Raw genomic sequence first — 19,432 nt, 5'->3', positions numbered from 1 at the left:
ATGAGTGAGCTCAATAATGTCCACTATGGTTTCGGACAACACTCCAAATGGCTGTCCCCTCAAATAGTGCCCATCAGTGCCCTTTAAGGTATAAGTGATTTCGGACACAGCCTATGTGTCTCAGAAGTGAAATCTCATAGCCATTTGTCTTCCCCTGAGCACAGAAATGCTGCACAGCTGGTATAGGATTCAAATTATCCTCATGTTTAAACGTTTTGTACAAATAAGTTCAAATTTTTTTGTGACTAAAATGACTCTTTTCTACTTTAATGTTTTAAAATGTAACAAATTTTTCAGCAGCCATTATTCCAGTCTTCAGTGTCACATGATCCTTCAGAAATCATTCTGATTGGAATATTATTATTTTTAGGTGGCTCAGCTGCAGACTCAGGAGCTGGAACTTCAGAGACTGACACATCAGTGCCTCACTTTGAGAAACAAACAAGCAGAGCTAGAGACTGCTAAACATGAGGCAAATGAACAGGTTTGGAGATCATTTTCTACCTTCTCACTGATTGAGAATTCCTTATGAATGTTTTTGGTCTCACTTTTGTGCGTTTGATACTGTGGTTTAGGCACTGAGGGCAGAGAGCGCTCTGTCGCTGGTCCAGGCTCAGCATGTACGTGTGGTACAGGAACTAAGGGAACAGGTGGGGTCTGGCACCCGGGAGCAGTTGGCTCATCTACAAACTCAACTGGCCGAGCAGCAGCTCAGGACGCAGGATTTAGAGGGTCTGCTTCGCTCTCAGGCCAAGCAAGCCGGCATTCAGATGGGCCTTCAGCAGGTACAGCTACACTTTCAAATTCTTGATGGGTGAACATGTCAATTTTCCTTAGCCAGACATCACTTTTGGCCACAACTGTATTTATCATTGAATCGTTTGTTTTTTCGACCTTCACCTCATATTCCAAGTAATTTTATTTACAAACTATTAAATCAAACAACAGGAGCAATACGAGAAATTGATGGTGAGTATGCAGGAGCGTATGGATGAAGTTGAAGCCAAGCTGAAAAACACCCGTGTGATGCTGCAGGAGAAAGTCAACCAGCTAAAAGAACAGGTAACCAGAAACAAGTGGCTTTAAAGTTCCCCAATTATGATTTTTCAGATATTACCTTTCATGCAGTGTGTAATATAGCTGTTTGTGATTGTAAAAGATCTGCAAAGATCAATGTGCACTATAAATGGAGATATTTGTATCCCGAAAGAACAAACCGATTCTGAAATTACCTGAAACAAGTCGTCAGTAATTACAGTCTTAAGAAATTAAGTGATGTGCAATGTATATTATGAGGAGAAAGTTTTTTTTTGACCTTGGATTCATGTAAACCTATTGCAGGAGACCTCCAAAACAAAATTAGGAACTTTAAAATGGCATAATGGGGCACTTTAAAACCATGTTACTGAATACTGCTTAATACTTACTACTTTTCTGTCATTTTTAGGATGTGAAATATTTGTAAAAGTAAAAATTGCACATAACCCCACATACATGTTGTTTATATGTTTGGGTATTAATCTTCAAAATAATAATAGATGTGAATAAATTCTAAAAATGCGTATAAAAGGCGGATATTTTATCTGATAAGAAGCCAGCGTCCATATTACGATGGAAACATATTTACCTAATAAATCCCTCTGTGCAACAAAAAGCTCATGTGACTTTTCATCAACAGTGGATGTGATTGGATAATTAGACTAACCAGTGGACCAATCGCATCGCACAGCAGATCAATGTTGGTTTGATCATTCTGAAATGCCTGAGCCAAAGTCTGTCATCAGAATTATTTGGTTTAATTCCCTCCAAGAAGCATCTCACATGATTGTATTCCCAAACACCAGCATCTGAACGCAAGATATCCAAGAGTGTTTATTGCGTGTCGTCTGCTCGCTCTGAGACGCAAGTCATTTATGATGGAAGTAAAAAGAGCCACATTTTCTTCCCCGATTGCAGCAACTTCCATTTTTATTCGATATTTTGTGACAATTTCCTAGGAAGTCTTATATTAGTATATAGAAGTATTATATTATACAGAAATAATATATTAGTATGCTGTTCCAAAGCTTGATATTTTGTATAGTGACACTCCCCTCTCTAACTTCCCCTCCTATAGCTGGCCAAAAATGCCAAGTCAGATCTGCTGCTGAAGGACCTGTATGTGGAAAACTCTCAGCTCATGAAGGCTCTTCAGGTGACCGAGCAGAGGCAGAAGAGCGCAGAGAAGAAGTCTTTCCTGCTGGAGGAGAAAGTCATCGCCCTTAATAAACTGCTACGTAAAATCGCCCCAGCATCGTTCACAGCTTAGACTTGTTTCACTCCATTACGAGCCTTTACCTGTTGTACTGGACTGTGAAGTCCCACCCTCTAGTGCACTTTTGTATTTTGGTGCGAAATTTTGTAAAAGCACAAATAATGCAAAGTCTTACAATTACTCTAACAGCATTTTGTATTTAAATCATGCTGTTTTCAACAATATAAAGAGGACGAAGCGTAAAGTTAATTTAAGGTCATGTTTTAGTCTCTTCAGAGGCAAGTGAATTGATCATTTGTCAAGGACAAAGCTTTACACATTCCTTTATTTGTTCACTGTGATGAAGGGTACAAACCGCAAGCGTTCATGCCAATCTGTTAGCTTCAAGTATTTGATAGTAAAATAAGATGTATTCTTTTTACTGCAGTTTTAATGCCCATTTTATAACCAAAATCACAGTATTCACTCAATGTACAGTTTGTTTGTTTTTTTTCTATACAAATACTATATTGTAATTGCACAATTTTCAATCATGATGCACTAATGTCCACGTGGATATAAATTATTCTAAGTGTTACAATTGATGTACACCTTGTTTAAAAGAGCTGGCTAACTTTTGGGAGATAATTGTGACACCACTGTGTTGTAAATGCATCATGTACTATTTCCCACTGCAAGGAATGTGAGCAAGTAAAGTTTTACCTGTGTATATATATATGTTGCTTTCTGATTGGATCAATCACATGTACTTTTATAACATTTCAATTGTTAAAGTGAAGAAAAGATGCGAGTATCCACAATCAACTGCTTATTCTTAGGAGATGACATGCTCTAATACGCCCTGCCGAATGAGCTGCTCACATTTCCATCTGGGTAAGAAGTGCTGTGAAGAGAGAAAGGGTGAAACACCTTAAGCAATATAAACAAACAAGCAGTCCTTCTAGTGTGATTTAACCATGCTCTGAAGAATAGTTACCTGGCTATTTTTCTTCAACAGAATCACAGTGCCATCATCTATTTCAAACTCTCCATGGTCTTTAAGACACCGCACCTGAATATGAAGGAACAGATACATCAGTGCTAATAAAGTTCCTGTGTGTTTAGGTAAATAGGTAAATTTCACACACACAAAAACCATTCGGTTACTTTATTACATTTTTGTCCCAAAATACATTTATTTTTCATAAAAGAAAGCAAGCCTATGTTAGAATAATTATATATTTTTTACTTACTTTAAGCACATTCTGATTGCTGTAATGTCAATTTTAACGTATGAATACTTCAGGGCCCGTATCCCTAAAGAATTTTTTGTGCAAAAAGTGGCTCCTAGCGGCCAAATTCGAAGAAAATTCTCAGAGTCATGACGTTTTCTTAGAATTTCCCCTAAAAGTGACACGAAAATCCCAGTTAATATAAAAGCTATTCCTCAAGATTCCTAGCGCTTAAAAGGGCTCCTAAGGCGAGATCTGCTAAGAGCAGGGAAGAGGACTTTTAGTGGCTTAGGAGTTCCCCTAAGCAGCTGCACAAAACCTTTTTTTCTCCATTTTCTGTGTTTGTAGGATATTTGTTAACAAGCCTTCATAAATAGACCAGCCAGCAATCACAGACATTGATAAAAGCTGAGCCGTGTTACCCTCGTTAAGACCACACTGAGTTGTAACGTTGCAATTTCTACTTCATTAAGGACAGCCCCTTGAGATAGGCCATCTTGTTTTCAATGGGGTCCATATGGGAGTGAAAGTACAAAATATGCCAGCTAGGATATTAATATGAGCAAATAAGACATGAATCATTATTTGAACAGGGTGTAATGAGCTTAAGTTTTCACATATTTTAGATTCTAATGTTAGGCTATAACCCCTACAGCTTACTATTCATTTTCCAGATATTTTCTTGAATGTGAAATATTATTTACAATTACAGTCTGCATAAGATTAGAGTGTATAATTATGTTTATTGATTTGAGGGTACATCCTTTGCTCATTATCACCAAAAGTTCATTTTCATCAAACGTGTAGGATCAACCAATCACGGCTTTTGAAATGATGACTCATACCTAGCAACGGGGTCAACCACACCTCCTCACTAAGATAGGATTTTCCATCCATTCCTTGCTCAGAGTTCACTGAAAATGTTCTGGAATCACTTCTAAGCTAAAACTCCTGGCAAGGAATTTTTAGGTTAAGTTAGGAGCTCTCTGAGAGGATTCTCAGAATCTTTAGGGATACGGGCCCAGAACTTATATTTAAAAAAAGAGATCACCACTGAATTATTAATGTAATGGGAAAAAAACATCTATATACTATGTATATGTATGTTTTTTACCCATTACATTGAGAATTCAGCTGTAGATTTGTTTTTTTTAGTTATGAGAAAAACACATTCACCCACACAGTGCCAAATCACAACCAAAACAATGTTCTTTCTCAAAATGCACAGTTTTGTTTTTTAACCGCTAGAAGGTGTACTTTTAATTTAGTTTAACTTGATTGTACTAAAATAATTAAAACTAGTACAATAAAAGCTGTATATACATATTTAATATGAAAAAATATAATAAAAAATATAGAAAATTACAAATGCTAATTTACTAAAACTATAAAATTAAAATATGAATACAACATTATCCCCCAGTTTCACATTCTAGGCTTAAGCCTAGTCCCAGACTAAAATGCACGTTTGAGCTGTTTTAAATGAAAGTAACTTGGACTGACATATCTTAAAATATATCAGTGCCATTGTTTTGTCTAAAGGTGCACATCAGTAATGTTTTCTTCCAATGCATGTTTATAAAATCTACTTAAATGTCCTAATTGAACTAAGGCTTAATTTAAGACTTGTCTGTGAAACCAGGCCTATGTAAGTGATACTAAAATAACACTGCACTCACCTCAATGTATAAACTCTTAGGGGGCTTCATATCCTGTGTTATGTCCAAACCTTCCTCTCCCCCAATTGATCTCATATAGGTCGCCAAGGATTTTTTATACTGATTGAACCACTCCATCTGATTTAGAAGCATTCGAATTAACATGTCAGTCACCAAGAAGAAACAAGTGGCATTTAATATTTGTTACTCAGAAGAAATTCAGGCCCACCTCTTCAGCACACATATGAAACCTAATGGCTGTGGGCAGTACACTGCCGTACTCCCATCTGAGAGCACGGATTCGCAGGAGGCGATCATAACTGTGGGAAGAAAGAGAGACATGTTTGATCACACTTGCCAACTTCTGAAGAGTGAACCAGACGATGGATAACAGTGAATCCCTCACAGGTATGCGGAGATACAGCGCTGGTTCCTCAGTAGACAGCAGTGGCGGAACTTGATGCTTGGTATCAGCTCACTCTTGCCCTCGGTCTTTGCCTCATTCCTATTTAAAAAACAGGTTTATATGGAGTATACTGGCTTTTTAGACCAAATCATACAGTATTTATTAATATTTTGAATAAGGTTTTATTTTTATATATATTTTTTTTTTATTAAGTTGTAGTAATTTTATGTACTTTTTTCATTTTTATTATTTACTATATATTTTATTTATTAAGCTTACATTTATTTTTCAGTATTAGAAAAAGTATTTTGTTTTGCCAAGGCAACCATACTCATTTTCTAAAGGTTTCGGTTTTACTTCATATAAGAAAATGACTTTAACAGCTTTGACAGTCGGCAGTATGAGATACTAATTCATAATGATGAGATACAAAATCATAACTACAATATACAAACTCTAAAATTGACAGTCATAATTATAAAATAAAAAACAATGAAAAAAAAAAGACAAATTATGATGTCAAAATTATGATTAAAAAAAATCTAATCTATGAGCTAAAAGTCATTATGAGAAAGTCAATATTATGACATACTAACTTACAAAGTCATCTTGAGATGAAGAGTCTTAAGTCTTGACAAAAAATGTAATGATTATGTCAACATTTAAATACTTGAGTAATACTTAAGTAATAATTATCTGATAAAATATGAAATTATGACGTCAATTATGAGATAAAAGTCAAAATTATGACAAAATATAAAAAAAATAAACTTTTCTCTCACAATTATGCCTTAGTATGACGTTTGATATGAAATACCGTTTATGTCTTAGAATCATAAAACATATTTGGCTGAATTATTTTTTTCTGGATGGTTTTAGTTAACAAAAACAGCATTGCATTTGGAGCCCCTGTCGTTTGCTAACGTTAATCAAACACAGAAAGCATTAGTGTCGACGGTGAGAGCTGAGCACAGACTTACACATCACTCTGATTCTGTTCATACAGAGCCTTCATTTCCTCCAGGACTTGGCGAATACTGTCTTCCTGAGGAAAATCCAGGACAAACCGATATGATTCCACTTTGACATGTTAATGACATCGCGACTGTTACTGACGTTAAGTTACCTGCTGAAACTATGGCAGCTAAGTTACAGTTTTCTATTATAAAACTGTACGAAACGCTTTACTTACATTAAACGCGGGCAGCTGACCATCTCCCATCCGATGTAGTTCTCTTATAAGTTCGACTGATTTTTCGCAGAACATTATGAATGTGTTTGTACCAAAAATATGTGGATATTTCTAGAATAAAGTCTGAGCTAGTAAATTTCCAATGTAGGCAAAGACAGTTTTCGCGGTAATTTTTTGTTGTTATGATCACGTGAGCCTTAAAGTTACTACGGAGAGTCAAAAAGGACATTTTCAGATAGTGACGGGACTCATGTCATGTCCGAGAATCGGTTCTTTCGAACAGTTCGTTTCAAAGAACCGGTTTAGTTATTATTTTCAAGAACAAGACATGCGTCGTTGTGTGCATGAAGATACAACACTAAAGTATGAATGTTATAAGGGACCTAAAAGCAAAAAACAGTTCAATGCCTAGGCCACTTTCTGATAACTTTGTGACCTTATACCAGACAACATCATATTATTATATATGTTTAAAAATATATTGATTTCAGGAAACTTAGTAGCACATTGTATTTTTTAGGTTTTTTTTTTTTTAAAGCATTTGATTATTACAGATTCTTGTATTATTACTTCATAACATGACTAAGTATAAGTAATCAAGTACATGCTGCCATCTAGAGGTGAAAAGGTCACATAAACAAACACAGTTCACAGGTCATCCCTCTGAACACCTCTGGGGCCTGTACCATGAAGGTAGCTGAACAAACTCGGGGTTACAGGATTAGTTTTGAGTTGACAAAACCAAACCGATGCAATCAGGCTTTATTGGTACCATGATGCAGCTCATCAACTTTCTCTGTCAACTCAGGCTTTGATCCTCAAGCTATGATTACTCCACGCGCGCGTGCACATAAAAGAGTGACGTCGACACTGAACAACCAATCGCGGGTAGTAGAGCGTGAGCGATTTATTTTCCCGCGGAGGAGCAAGAGATAATCATTCAGAATTATGAATTTAAATATGTATTTCGAACTCGAAACAATACGGTCTCTGCTGCCAAAGCAAGAGAAGACTGTTGGAGAAAGATTGCTGATTGTTAATGTGTAAGTTAAACAAATACGTTCTATATTTATGTAAAATTATGTAGGCCTATGTATGTGTAGCCTATATGTGTAATATAGCCTATAGCCTATTTTTATAATATATAAAAAATGATACATGCACATTTTTTATATAGGCCTATTATAAAAATAGGCTATAGGCTATATTACACATAGGCTACATACATAATTTTACATAAATATAGAACGTATTTGTACTACTAAGAAAGCTAGGGAATCCTATCATAAGATTAACAGAATAATAATAAAGATTTTAAATAATTCTTAACATGTATTATATTGTATAGTACATTTGTGCAATTTGCTTTTTAAAAAAAAAAAAAAAAATGTGTTCATGTGATGCCACCCTATCAATATATCTTACCGGCAATTTTATAAAAGCCCTCTTTTATGGACATGGCCGATAAATGTCCGGGGAACACTATTAATGAAACTATTCATGTAGGCTACTCCTGCAGAGTGAGGACCACCTTACGAATGGTTCGACAAACCGTGTTTTCCCCGAGCTTCTGTGCGTCACCCACCGTGCAGGAATGTACCACTTGCAACAAAAAAAAAAACGTAACGCAATATTTGCGGTACAGTAAGTGCATGAATTCGATGTGTTAAATTCTTTATGTGCGGCTCAAGAAGTTCGTAAAGATAAGACATTCCTTCCGCGGAAAATCTGTATCTTTCAACTATCAGGAAAGGCAAGGGGATTTTGTCTGGCTAAAAACTCTTTCTCTACGAAGTGCTCGTCAAACAATTTGCCCTGAGATGTCACAGGATTTGGAAGAAAAGGTGAAGTCATTGCAACAGACACTGGGAATAAGTTACGTCACCTATGTTTCTTTGCTCTCAGCTGATTGGTCAAACTTCAGTCTGAGATCTTGAATCCAGAACATAACCTGCCCCGGAGCAGGTTAGCCGTGCAGCGTAAGATACCATGGCAACGAACACCGATTCAAGCCAAGCTACTTTCATAGTACCTAAAACCCAGGGTTGGCGGAAACTTAACTGAAACATAGCTGGCTAGCCACCTAAACCGGCTTCATGGTACAGGCCCCCGGTTTGGTGACACCCATCTTTGGCAGTAGAAGGTTAATCACATCTTAGGTCTTACCATTTTTAGGGAGAACCATAATATTTTCTTCAAATATAATTCTGTACACGATGAACAAATAAAAAGCAGTAGATATTGTGGCGTTGTGCAATTTCCCAGAAGAAATAGACTTAGAGATGGAGGTCCAGTTCACAAACACCTGAAGGGCTTCCATCTCCTTTTTCATAATTTTGACTTTTTTCTCATAATTATGACTTAGTATGACATAAATGATACTGTTTGTGCCATAATTTAGGCTCTTTTTTTTTCATAATTAGAACTTTTCATGTCATTCTGAATTTTTATGTCATAATTATGATTTACCTAGTATGTCATAATTATGATTTACCAAAGTATGATTTTATGTGGCAGAAATGGGCTTCCATACTCATGTGCCTATATTGGCACACTCTCTGCTCAAGTGGAATTGGTCATTTACCATGCTTTACAGTGTCAAAGTAAGGCAAGTCATGTCACTTGGTGGCTATTTCAGTACAGTTCATATCTCTAAAGGTGACATATTATGCCCATTTTCACAAGATGTTGTAGCCTAATATAAATCTATGGTGTCGCCAGAATGCGTCTGTGAAATTTCAGCTCAAAATATCCCCCCAGATCATTATAGCTTGTCAAATTTGCCCCTTTTTGGGTGTGAACAAAAACCCGTTTTTGTGTGTGTCCCTTTAAATGCAAATGAGCTGCTGCTTCCGCCTCCGTTCAGAAGAGGCCGATCACGAGCTTCAGATACTCCAGCAGTAACAAAACACTTGAAAAATCTCACTCATCCAAAATCTCAGAAATAACCAGTAGCGGAGTGCAGCCTTACGGAGAGACTCAGGAATAGGTTGCAACTTTTAGACGCACCTGGACGTTTCTGAATGGTTAGTGGATACATGTAGTTGTTGTGGAGTTACATTGATTCATCTCATCGACTTGCACCGTCATGTTTAACGTTTACACAAGTTGACACAGTTCCCTGAGGTCTTTATTAGACAGCTGTGACATTTCTTGGTCTAATAGTGTTCTGTGCTGGTCTGTGCAGCCAATGACAGAACAGTTTGCATGCTTTGTTCAAACTTTTTCTATTAGAACTGGTCAGAGCCATGGAGAGAGAGAGTTGCGACACTCTTTGATGTCGCCGCTATGGCTGTCACGTGGTTCATGTAAGCCCCAATAGTTCCAAAACGTACGCTGGCTGTCATGTTCTTCTATGGGACAGACAGCAGCGATTGCATTATTGAACGGTAAATATAAAATAAAACACACACCCAAGTACTTTTTCAGCTGTTATTGCATTATTGCATTTTGTTAATGTCAGTTTTGCATTTGGAGATAAGTTTTAAGCTATATTTTTGGAGGGAAAAGCTTAGTGTTCATGTTCGCATGGGTAGTAGCACTGGCTTTAGCGGCTCTAACTTAACTTTTCCATATCATTCATCTGATGATGGACGTCTCATGATATTTATTTTAGCACAACTGGGCTGTATTAGGCTATTGATTCCCGTGATTTTGCTTATAAATTTAGATTTAGCCATTAGCCTACCTTTGTGATCACGCAAAGAGGTCTGCCGTGGCGGTCCGTTCAGAATTCGCTTAGAAGCTAGCTCACTTCTTCTGATGAAAGTGGCCACCCCCAGGACCACAACGTGAAACATAATCATGTTAAGACTAAGAATATTATTTTAAGATTAAGCCATACACATTATCAAAACTATAACAGATTAAAAACGAATTTAAGCATGGCTGATACAAATGAAGGTTTTCAAATAAAATATTTTTTATTAAACAATAACAGACAACAAAAATGTGTGCTTGTGTGTGTGAACAAGAAAAACAAAAACCAGGGGCAGGTGATCCATGAAACAGACAGGACTGGTGATGGCCATAACAATCCTAAAGGTCCAGCATTGTTCTCACAAGCCGCTTCACTCAAGACAATAATAACATAATGAAAAGTTAGTATATCCCAAAAAATTAAATTAAATAAAAGTTGCTATAAAGGTGGTAGCGATTCATTACCGAACTCTTAGCTGACGAAGTCGCGCTAGCTAACTAACGTTAGCTAGCAGGCAGTGCTTGAAAATTGGTTGAAACAACCAACATAAAATATAAATAATTACGCTGTGCATGTACAAATGAAGACCAGTATAAGCATCGCAAAGGGCCTCTGATACAATATAGACACTTGACAATTCAAAAGAGGTCGACATTTCGGCAACTTAACTCTGGAACAACTCGACGCGCAGCAATGTAAGTGAATGGTGTCCAACGCCCAAATGACAGTGTTTGGAACTATTCCGATCTTCATATCCCGGAAGTAGGCGGTTAAAAGCGCCGCCATTATTTACAACGGAGGTCTATGGGAGTGTCGCAACTCTCTCTCTCTATGACTCTGGAACTGGTTATACTGTTGTCACTTGCGGGAAAAAAAATGGCGTCGCTGTGGGTGGAAACGTGCAGATTAAAGGGCGGTAATATTATAGTGAGATCTCCTTCGCATGTCACAAGGGGAGCGAAATCTGATCGGCTTATTTTGTGACATGCTTGCAGAGAAAGGCTTACCAAAACAAAGTACTGGGTTGTCACTTCACGTTTTCTGGGTTGGTAGATGCACCGGGCACCCGATTTTTATAGCACTTAAACGGAAAAAGTCAGATTTTTATAATATATCCCCTGCAAATGAGGAAACATCAAATTCTCCAAAGCTGTTCACCAAGCTTACGATTAAATTTCATATTTAAAATCACCAATGAAATCTGAATCTCAGTTAAACTTCAGAACACAGAGCTTCTAAAGGCAGCAACCAATTGGTGATTGGCTCTTTTATATAGAAGGTGGGACTTATTCCTCCATATTGCACTTTCTCGCATTCATAGTAAAATGAGTGCACTGTCTTTCTATATCTATAGTCTTTGACAGTGTGGGAACAGCAGGGTTTATAGGTGTGAGCTAGATTATGCAATAACACCCAAAGGCATTTATGAGGGGTGCAAAATGGGAGATATCATTCCCTGTGAACGTGGAGTCAATGAAGTCATGCTCAGTATCTACTCCACAGTTTGATTGGGACGCCTCCCAAACCGGGGATAACAGTATAATTAACAGGGACAGCTGCAGATACGGTCTCTCTGTCAGCGGCCACAGCAGACACCGTCCCCTCGGCCTGGGCCCAAATCAAAACCATAGAAACCGTTCACAGCCATATCAGTGTCTTGTGCTACAACAGGTGGTCCCTGAAGTTCACAATTCAACCTCCCCCTTGTCTCAAGTTTGCTGCCTACCACTCAACATTAGACCTGTGGACACTCGCATTTGTTATAGAACAACTCACAAACATCCTCTGCTTGGTTTGTATTTTTCAGGGCAAGATAAAATCCCACTTACGGACCCAAACATGTCTCTGTCAGAGCAGCGGTATCACATAAAACCTTTGGGGCTTTGGAAGCTGTCGCTGTAAGTGCTTATAGGCTCTCGGATGGTTGTCTCGGGTACCTGGGAAAGGAGTGGAGTGAAAATAACAGGGAGAGGGAGATAAACAGAATGAAGGGATGAATGGAAAAGAGGAAGAAGGATCAGAGAATGGTTCAGTGGGATTTGTCTTGTTTTCTCACACCATGAGTTAACCAGCATGCGTCTAAAGAGCTTCAGCTATGCAGCTTTGGCTCCTTCAGTCTTTCTCATCGACTGGATCAAACAGAACAGATTCAGCTGTGGCCTCCGATCCCGTCCCGCTGGAACTGCACAAATGTTGCCACTTGAGCCGCGATGTCACTAACACCCCCACCCGCTAACCCCCTCCAGCTGATTTCAAAAGAAACCTGCTGTCTGTTTGAACCAGTGGTAGACAACTCTCTGGTGTCCTGGTATCTTGCTAAAAATGATTCAGCCAGTTGCGTGCACATATGCATGACAGTGCTTGATCGTTGGTATTTATGGCATTGTGTAATACGTAATGTTTGGGATAAGGTACAGTAGCCTTTATAAAAGTACAGGGAACTTTCCTAAAGAGCCAATAAAGCTTATGGCATTTAATAGGAGTAAAATTCCACTGTGTTGTTGAGAATTGAATAGATCTCTAATTGTTCTGTTTTACATCCCTGTATCATACATTATATTGCAGAATTTCTCAAAAGTCTTCTCACCCTCAAATAATATTTTGCAAATGCTATTTGGGAGAAAATGTTTTGTAATGTCCAATTATGCGGTTTGCAGAAGTCAAAATGTTGTGATGTTATTTCCATAAAGAGGTGCATCAATTTTTGCTTAAGATTTTGTATTGAGAATGCAAGAGTCCAGCACTCTGTAAAGTCTCCTCCAGCACATCCCAAAGACTTTCAATGAATTTAAGATCTGGACTCAGAGGTGCCAGTTCATGATTCTTCATGCTCCTCACAACCATTCTTTCACAATTTGAGCCTGATAAATCTTGTCATTGTCATCCTGGAATATGGCCATGAAACATCTTCCTACATGGTTGTTTAAGAAATGAAAAGCTACGCACTCCATCAGTTATGGTTAGAGGAACTGTAAACATATAACATGCAAGAAATGGTATAATAATGATTCAGTGAAAGACTCTTAAGAATTTGCCTATTTAAATCCAAACAGCGACTTTATTTTTTTGGCAGTGAGAGTGTATATACAGTATACAATCATATATATTTTTTTAAAGCATGCCAGGATGCACTATAAAGTTAGTTGAGAGAACGAACAGAGCGAGCAGTGCTGGAATACATGTAAATATACAATTATGTAAATATATAATAATAATAAAGAATGAGTAGGTGAAAAAATAGAATAGAATGGACTAGATTAAATAAGGCTTTATTTAATCAAGTGAAAGCTGCGTGTGAAGCCATTGACAGGTATTGCGACCTTGTGTGATGTGCTGTTTACTGTCTGTGTGAATTTCCACTCTGATGACAGATGTTTCGATCTGAGCGGTGTCTGCTGTGGAAGGCCATTAACTCGAACTAAATACTTCACAAGACTATATGATGTACGTCTTCTGCCAAAACATTTGGAGGTATGATTTAATCATTCAACATGCAGCCATACATTCGGTAATTGCGAGGATCATGTCTAGTTTCGGCTTGTCTGAAATATTGAGATCGTGTGAGTTTCATCTGCTCTCATGTTATAGGCTGTCTGAGTGCAGTGTCCGCCCACCAGTTTTCCAACTTCAACTTTTTCAATATTTCCATGGATTAGAAATCGGGTCCATCTGGTTGGCCTGTAATTGAATGCATGGATAAGTTGTTTGTCTGCTGAAATGTCCTAGAAATCATAAAAATGTTGTTGGATTGAAACAATGATTCCAGCATAGGGTTTCTACTCCGACAAACCAGCAGCCACTTCTGAAACAAAAGAACAATTTAGTTTCTTCAAGCAAAATCAACTAAAACTCAAATTCTCAAAATGTTATCCAACCGAGCGCTTTCCTTGTTAGTTAACATGAACTAACTATGAACAACACTTCTACAGCATTTATTAATCTTAGTTATTTTCAGCATTTACTAATACATTATTAAAATCAAAAGTTGTATTTGTTAACATTAATGAATGCACTGTGTGTGAACTAACATGAACAAACAATGAACAGCTGGATTTTTATTAACTAACATGAACAAAGATTAATAAATGTTGTGAGACATGTATTCCTCATTGTTAGTTCATGTTAGTTAATACATTAACTAATGTTAACAATTGAGACCTTATTGTAAAGTGTTACCAATTCTGTATTTAAACTGAACTTTAGAGTGCTTTTAGACCCACTTAAGGAGGTCTTATATGTAATTTCATAATGACTTCTATTGTCTTTGAAATTAAATTTAATGCATGTACACTCTAAAAACTCCTGGGTCAAAAATAACCCATAATGGGTTATTTTTGACCCAACTCCTGGGTTAAAAAGGGACCAACTAATTTATGGGTTATTTCAACTCAGAAAATTGGGTTATGCTTTTTGACCCAAATTATGGGTTAAATACCTGACCCAAATGTTGGGTTTAAAAAACCCAACATCTGGGTAGAAATAACCCAAAAATTAGTTGGTCCCTTTTTAACCCAGGAGTTGGGTCAAAAATAACCTAACTTGGGTCACTATCCCAGTATGCCTTATTTCAGAAAATAAAACTTTGTTTTACATTATATTACACACTTCAAGCACTTTTACATTTTTATTGCATTAAATAAAAATCTATAAGAAAAAACACACACTTGGACATGTTTATTTTCATATTTATTTTAGGTCACACTGTAATAACAATATTAGAAATAAAAAATAGAAAAATAAACAACAATTCTCAGAAGAGCCTCAGGAATTTAAGCCTGGGGCCAACTTTGGGGACAAGATTTTTGATAGTGTCCTCATCAAAGAGAAGAAATGCCTCCTCATCTATGTCTTCATCTGAAAGACAGAAAACAAGACAACATGAGTATTGTTAATAAGTCGAGACAATTGTGAACCACTCACCAGACACTCTTTCATTATCAAGCTAACAAATAATCACTTTTAAGGTAATGCAGTGGCATTTTTTTTATTTAAATTTTTTGCCCAAATTGCTAGTTAACTAATGTGGTTCTTTTGCAGCATTAACATTACCCATTTTGTGTGAATGACATATTTTCTTTCATAAAAAGTGTAATGACAGCCCATTCTTATGTATAACAGCTTAAAGACAAGGCACAATAATCTTTTAGGGTTGTACATACCCCACTGTTGAAGAAGTTGTGACTTTCACAAAATCTTGCACAGACACATTTAAGTCTTATTTAAAAAAAAAAAAATGTAGGTATAGAGAGATGATATAAGGGCAATAAGAGTAAAATGCTCACCTCTAAAATTCTCTGTCAGCTCAGACAGCTGCCACTCAGTTAGCTTATCAGCGACAAAACTGTCCATTCAAAATGACCTGGAGAAAACATAGCAATATAGAGGTTAGCAACAATTTGAAGACTTGACCCGCTTCTTTAACTCTCACTACTTCAGCCAGTAGAGCACTGTATAATATGATAAGCACGGCACAGCTGGTAAACATAACTCAACTATTGTGTTGCCTCGGCGCTCTGTAGCCGCAGCTATGGGGCTCGCACACCGGACGAGAAGCGCCGCGTCGCGTTTAGGACAACTCGAGGTATCGCTCACGCACACCGGACGCGAAGCACAGCGCCGCGTCTTTCGAACACATTATTCTCAATGAGTGTAGCAGTAACGTTGTCCTAGACCTAGATGTTGTCGTGATAGCCGCGGCTACATGCCAACCACAGAATTACCACGGCTAATAACGCTAGTCTAAACGTAGCAACGTATTTTTTTATTTTATTTTTTTTAGCAAATGGTACTAAACTAGCAACAGGGACATGGACACAGAAAAGTTAACATTACATCAACACTGAAAATACTCTCTTACCTTGAATATAGATGAAGTTGCACCGATGAAGCACAGGCCAAAACGGATCGAGCGCGAAGCTACGGTTATTTCAAACGACTGTTGTGAGAAAATTCCAGAACAACTGCGAGAGAGAGAGAGAGAGAGAGAGAGAGAGCCAACCCTATAACCCAGAACATGGGTTACTCTTTGAAAAATAACCCAGAAACCCAAACAACCCATGAATTGGGTCAAAATATTAGCCCTATAACCCAGAAAATGGTTACTCTCTGAAAAAATAACCCATAATTTTAACCCAACACAAATAACCCAGAAAATGGGTTGAAGAAATAACCCAGGAGTTTTTAGAGTGTATATAGTAAACTTTAATGTCATTTCTTGTGTAACTTTAAATCTAATATTGATGTGATATTGAATAAAACACTTTTGTTAAAATTACATAAAAGAGGTATAGGCCTACTTTAAATTGTAATAATATTTCACAGTATTACTAATTTTACTGTATTATACAGTCTTGTAAAATATACAGCCTTGGATAGCAGAAAATATTTATTTCAAAAACATTTAAAAAAAATATTACTAAAACCAAACTAAGTAATAGGTAGATAAGTAGGCCTACTTGAAAATGTATACTTTATGAGAATGCATTGTTCGTTGAAGAGTGTTATTTCTAAAGAATCAATCAATGTCAAACTGCTGGATAATTCCTATAATTACAGTATTACAAACTTGCAGATATTTGAAAAGTTAGTATATGAAACGCTCACAACATGCTCAACTCTATATGGGAGACTGGAGGAATGACCAGTAAAGCACACAGACAGAGTGTCATTAACTCTCCTTACCAGTAGATGGCAGCAGAGTGCATTAAGCACACGTGCTCTCTTTCTATAGGCTATCTCTCTGGACTTCCTGCGTATTTTTAAAAATTAATTTAAAAAAACATACACACCAGATGCTTGTGATTCATAAACAAATTATAGTTTATCACTCATAGTTTATAAAATGTTTTAATTCTTGCACATGGGACTCATTCTTATTAGACGTCAGCAGGCTTAAATCAGGTATAGGCCTAATGAATGAAGATGAATGGCTTAATTATTATGTCTTTGTTATTGTAAGTGCCATAAAGAAGGTGTACACGCATATAACACTAATTATTAGCAAACTGACATTATTAAACAAAAGTAAAACAATTTAGGCGTAGGCTGTAATTTCTACTATGAGATGCCTAAATGGCTTTCTAGTAATTGGTTCTCAAGCCCAAGATAATCCTATTTGAAAATGCCCTCAAGGTATTCTTGTCTTTGTGAGATGCCTGTGCAAGTACTGGTTTATGAAAGGTGTCTGCTGCATTGTAGGACAAATGGGTGAGGCCAACTACTCTGAAGAGACTTTACCGGATGGATAGCCACAATAGATCTTGATGTTGGCATTTTACTAGTTTGGAAGATGACAATATGCCAGTATTTAGGCTGTCACTCATATGTGTGTGTGTGTGTGTGTGTGTGTGTGTGTGTATATATATATATATATATATATATATATATATATATATATATATATATATATATATATATATATATATATATATATATATACACACTTTAGAGTGCTTTTTATACCCACATAAGTATCTACTGTCTTTGTACTGTACTGACAAGCAATTATTATAAACTAAAATATACTTTAATGTCATTTATTTTGACGCTTATGTATTGTAATTATACATTTGAAACAATGAAGTGTATTAACTTAAAATATAATAACTTTAAATGGAATTTCGAATAACACACTACAGTTAAAATTATGATCAAGTACTTTACATGTGCTTTATATGTTAATCAAGACATGAAAATAAGTGTACTACTTTAAAACATGACAAAAGATTATTATACATAATGATTTAAAATGTACTTTATTTTGACATTATTACAAAGTGCATTTTTAAAAGTGTACTTAAAGGGATAGTTCACCCAAGAAATCTCACCCTCAAGTTGTTCTAAACCTGTATGAGTTTCTTTCTTCTGCTGAACACAAAAGAAGATATTTTGAAGAATGTCGATGAGAACGAGTTGATGGACCGCATTGACTTCCATAGTATGGAAAACAAATTGGTTTGGTTACCGACAGAAACTCATAGAGGTTTGGAACAACTTGAGGGTGAGTAAATAATGACAGAATTAATTTCTTCTTTTTTTTTTAGGGTGAACTATCCCTTGAAGTGTGTTAAGAATCATAGTCCTGAAAACGTACTCTCTTAAGTGCTCTCAAATGGCCTTTTATGTGATTAATATTATATTATCTGCAACTGCAAGTACTGTTTTTTGAAAATATACTTTGAAGATTTGAAGTATACTAAGCGCACATTCAGTCCAATTAAGCACACTTCTTTTTCACAGGGGGGCTCTTATGCTAAAGGGAAGAGTGCAAGATAATAGCAGCTTCTTCAGGATTTACCTCTGGAATTTTAATCCTGCTAATGTATTACAGTGGGGGGTTTGGACTTCAGCACAGACACGGTCTTTAGGGCAGAAAGGTTTTCTTATCTAGAGGAGTGATTCGATCAGTAATTCAGCTGCTAATGATGCTTGTGTAATCCACATGTGTTTGTGTAATCCACACAAGATAAATCGCTGAATCAGGACAACTTTCAGTTCTTTTGTTGCATGCTTGAGTTTTGCAAAATTATTAGGTGTTTTTCGTCGTCGTCATGGAAACATCAGTAATGCTCCCTATTCAGATTGGACAGGAGGGAGAGTGAAACAGCTAGTAATTGTGAGGGAACAGATCTTTGCTGGTATCCTCCCAGGGTGTGAGACATTGTGTGGTCTGTGTGTTTACTCCTGCCTCAGGCCTCGGTGTGTGGGGTTGCTCAGACTATTTCTTTTTTTTTTTTGTAACCATTCTCTAAGCTGTGTCTGATAAGCTACAAAAAGCAATTGCGACTAATCATGTAATGGCAGATTAGCACCTGCTAACACCGTCGTTTCTTGGGATAAAATATTTTGGATGTGCTTTATAGACTAAATGAATTTAGGCTGGAAGCAAGATCAGTCTCGAGGTGTTTTTTATACAGTCTGAGATACGGTTTGAGCATCAGTATCCATTTATGATATACAGTGGTAAGAGAGAATTGTGTGAGGGTTAAAGAGTTTACAAAAAAAGAAAAGAA

General features: G+C 36.8%; 2 protein-coding genes and 1 long non-coding RNA gene across 5 annotated transcripts in view; 1 reads left to right on the top strand and 2 right to left on the bottom strand.

The window, feature by feature from the left end:
- Nucleotides 1-2,965, top strand: part of ninl (ninein-like) — a 29,239-nt gene extending 26,274 nt beyond the window's left edge. For all 3 annotated transcript variants that reach the window (XM_082153277.1, XM_082153276.1, XM_082153278.1), the window contains 4 exons: nucleotides 371-484; nucleotides 576-785; nucleotides 949-1,062; nucleotides 2,117-2,965. In XM_082153277.1, the coding sequence (XP_082009403.1) occupies nucleotides 371-484; nucleotides 576-785; nucleotides 949-1,062; nucleotides 2,117-2,308 (630 nt within the window). In that variant the 3' untranslated portion in view covers nucleotides 2,309-2,965. The remainder of the gene's footprint in view (nucleotides 1-370; nucleotides 485-575; nucleotides 786-948; nucleotides 1,063-2,116) is intronic.
- gins1 (GINS complex subunit 1 (Psf1 homolog)) lies at nucleotides 2,562-6,906 on the bottom strand. Its single transcript, XM_082153505.1, has 7 exons — nucleotides 6,722-6,906; nucleotides 6,510-6,574; nucleotides 5,530-5,628; nucleotides 5,353-5,443; nucleotides 5,145-5,261; nucleotides 3,231-3,305; nucleotides 2,562-3,137 (listed from the first exon to the last, which is right to left on the bottom strand). Exons 1-7 carry the CDS (start codon nucleotides 6,794-6,796, stop codon nucleotides 3,069-3,071), a joined length of 591 nt encoding a protein of 196 aa, XP_082009631.1. The 5' UTR covers nucleotides 6,797-6,906; the 3' UTR covers nucleotides 2,562-3,068.
- Nucleotides 6,907-15,090: 8,184 nt separating this feature from the next.
- LOC309487301 lies at nucleotides 15,091-15,950 on the bottom strand. Its single transcript, XR_014201819.1, has 2 exons — nucleotides 15,704-15,950; nucleotides 15,091-15,275 (listed from the first exon to the last, which is right to left on the bottom strand). It is a non-coding gene; the product is annotated as an uncharacterized lncRNA (long non-coding RNA).
- Between the last annotated feature and the right edge of the window lie 3,482 nt (nucleotides 15,951-19,432).

This window comes from Leuciscus leuciscus, assembly GCF_965113295.1.
Source record: "Leuciscus leuciscus genome assembly, chromosome: 22".
In the NCBI taxonomy this organism is placed as follows: domain Eukaryota; kingdom Metazoa; phylum Chordata; class Actinopteri; order Cypriniformes; family Leuciscidae; genus Leuciscus; species Leuciscus leuciscus.
The sequence above is the reverse complement of the archived record's forward strand: the minus strand, read 5'-3'. Positions and strand labels throughout refer to the sequence as shown.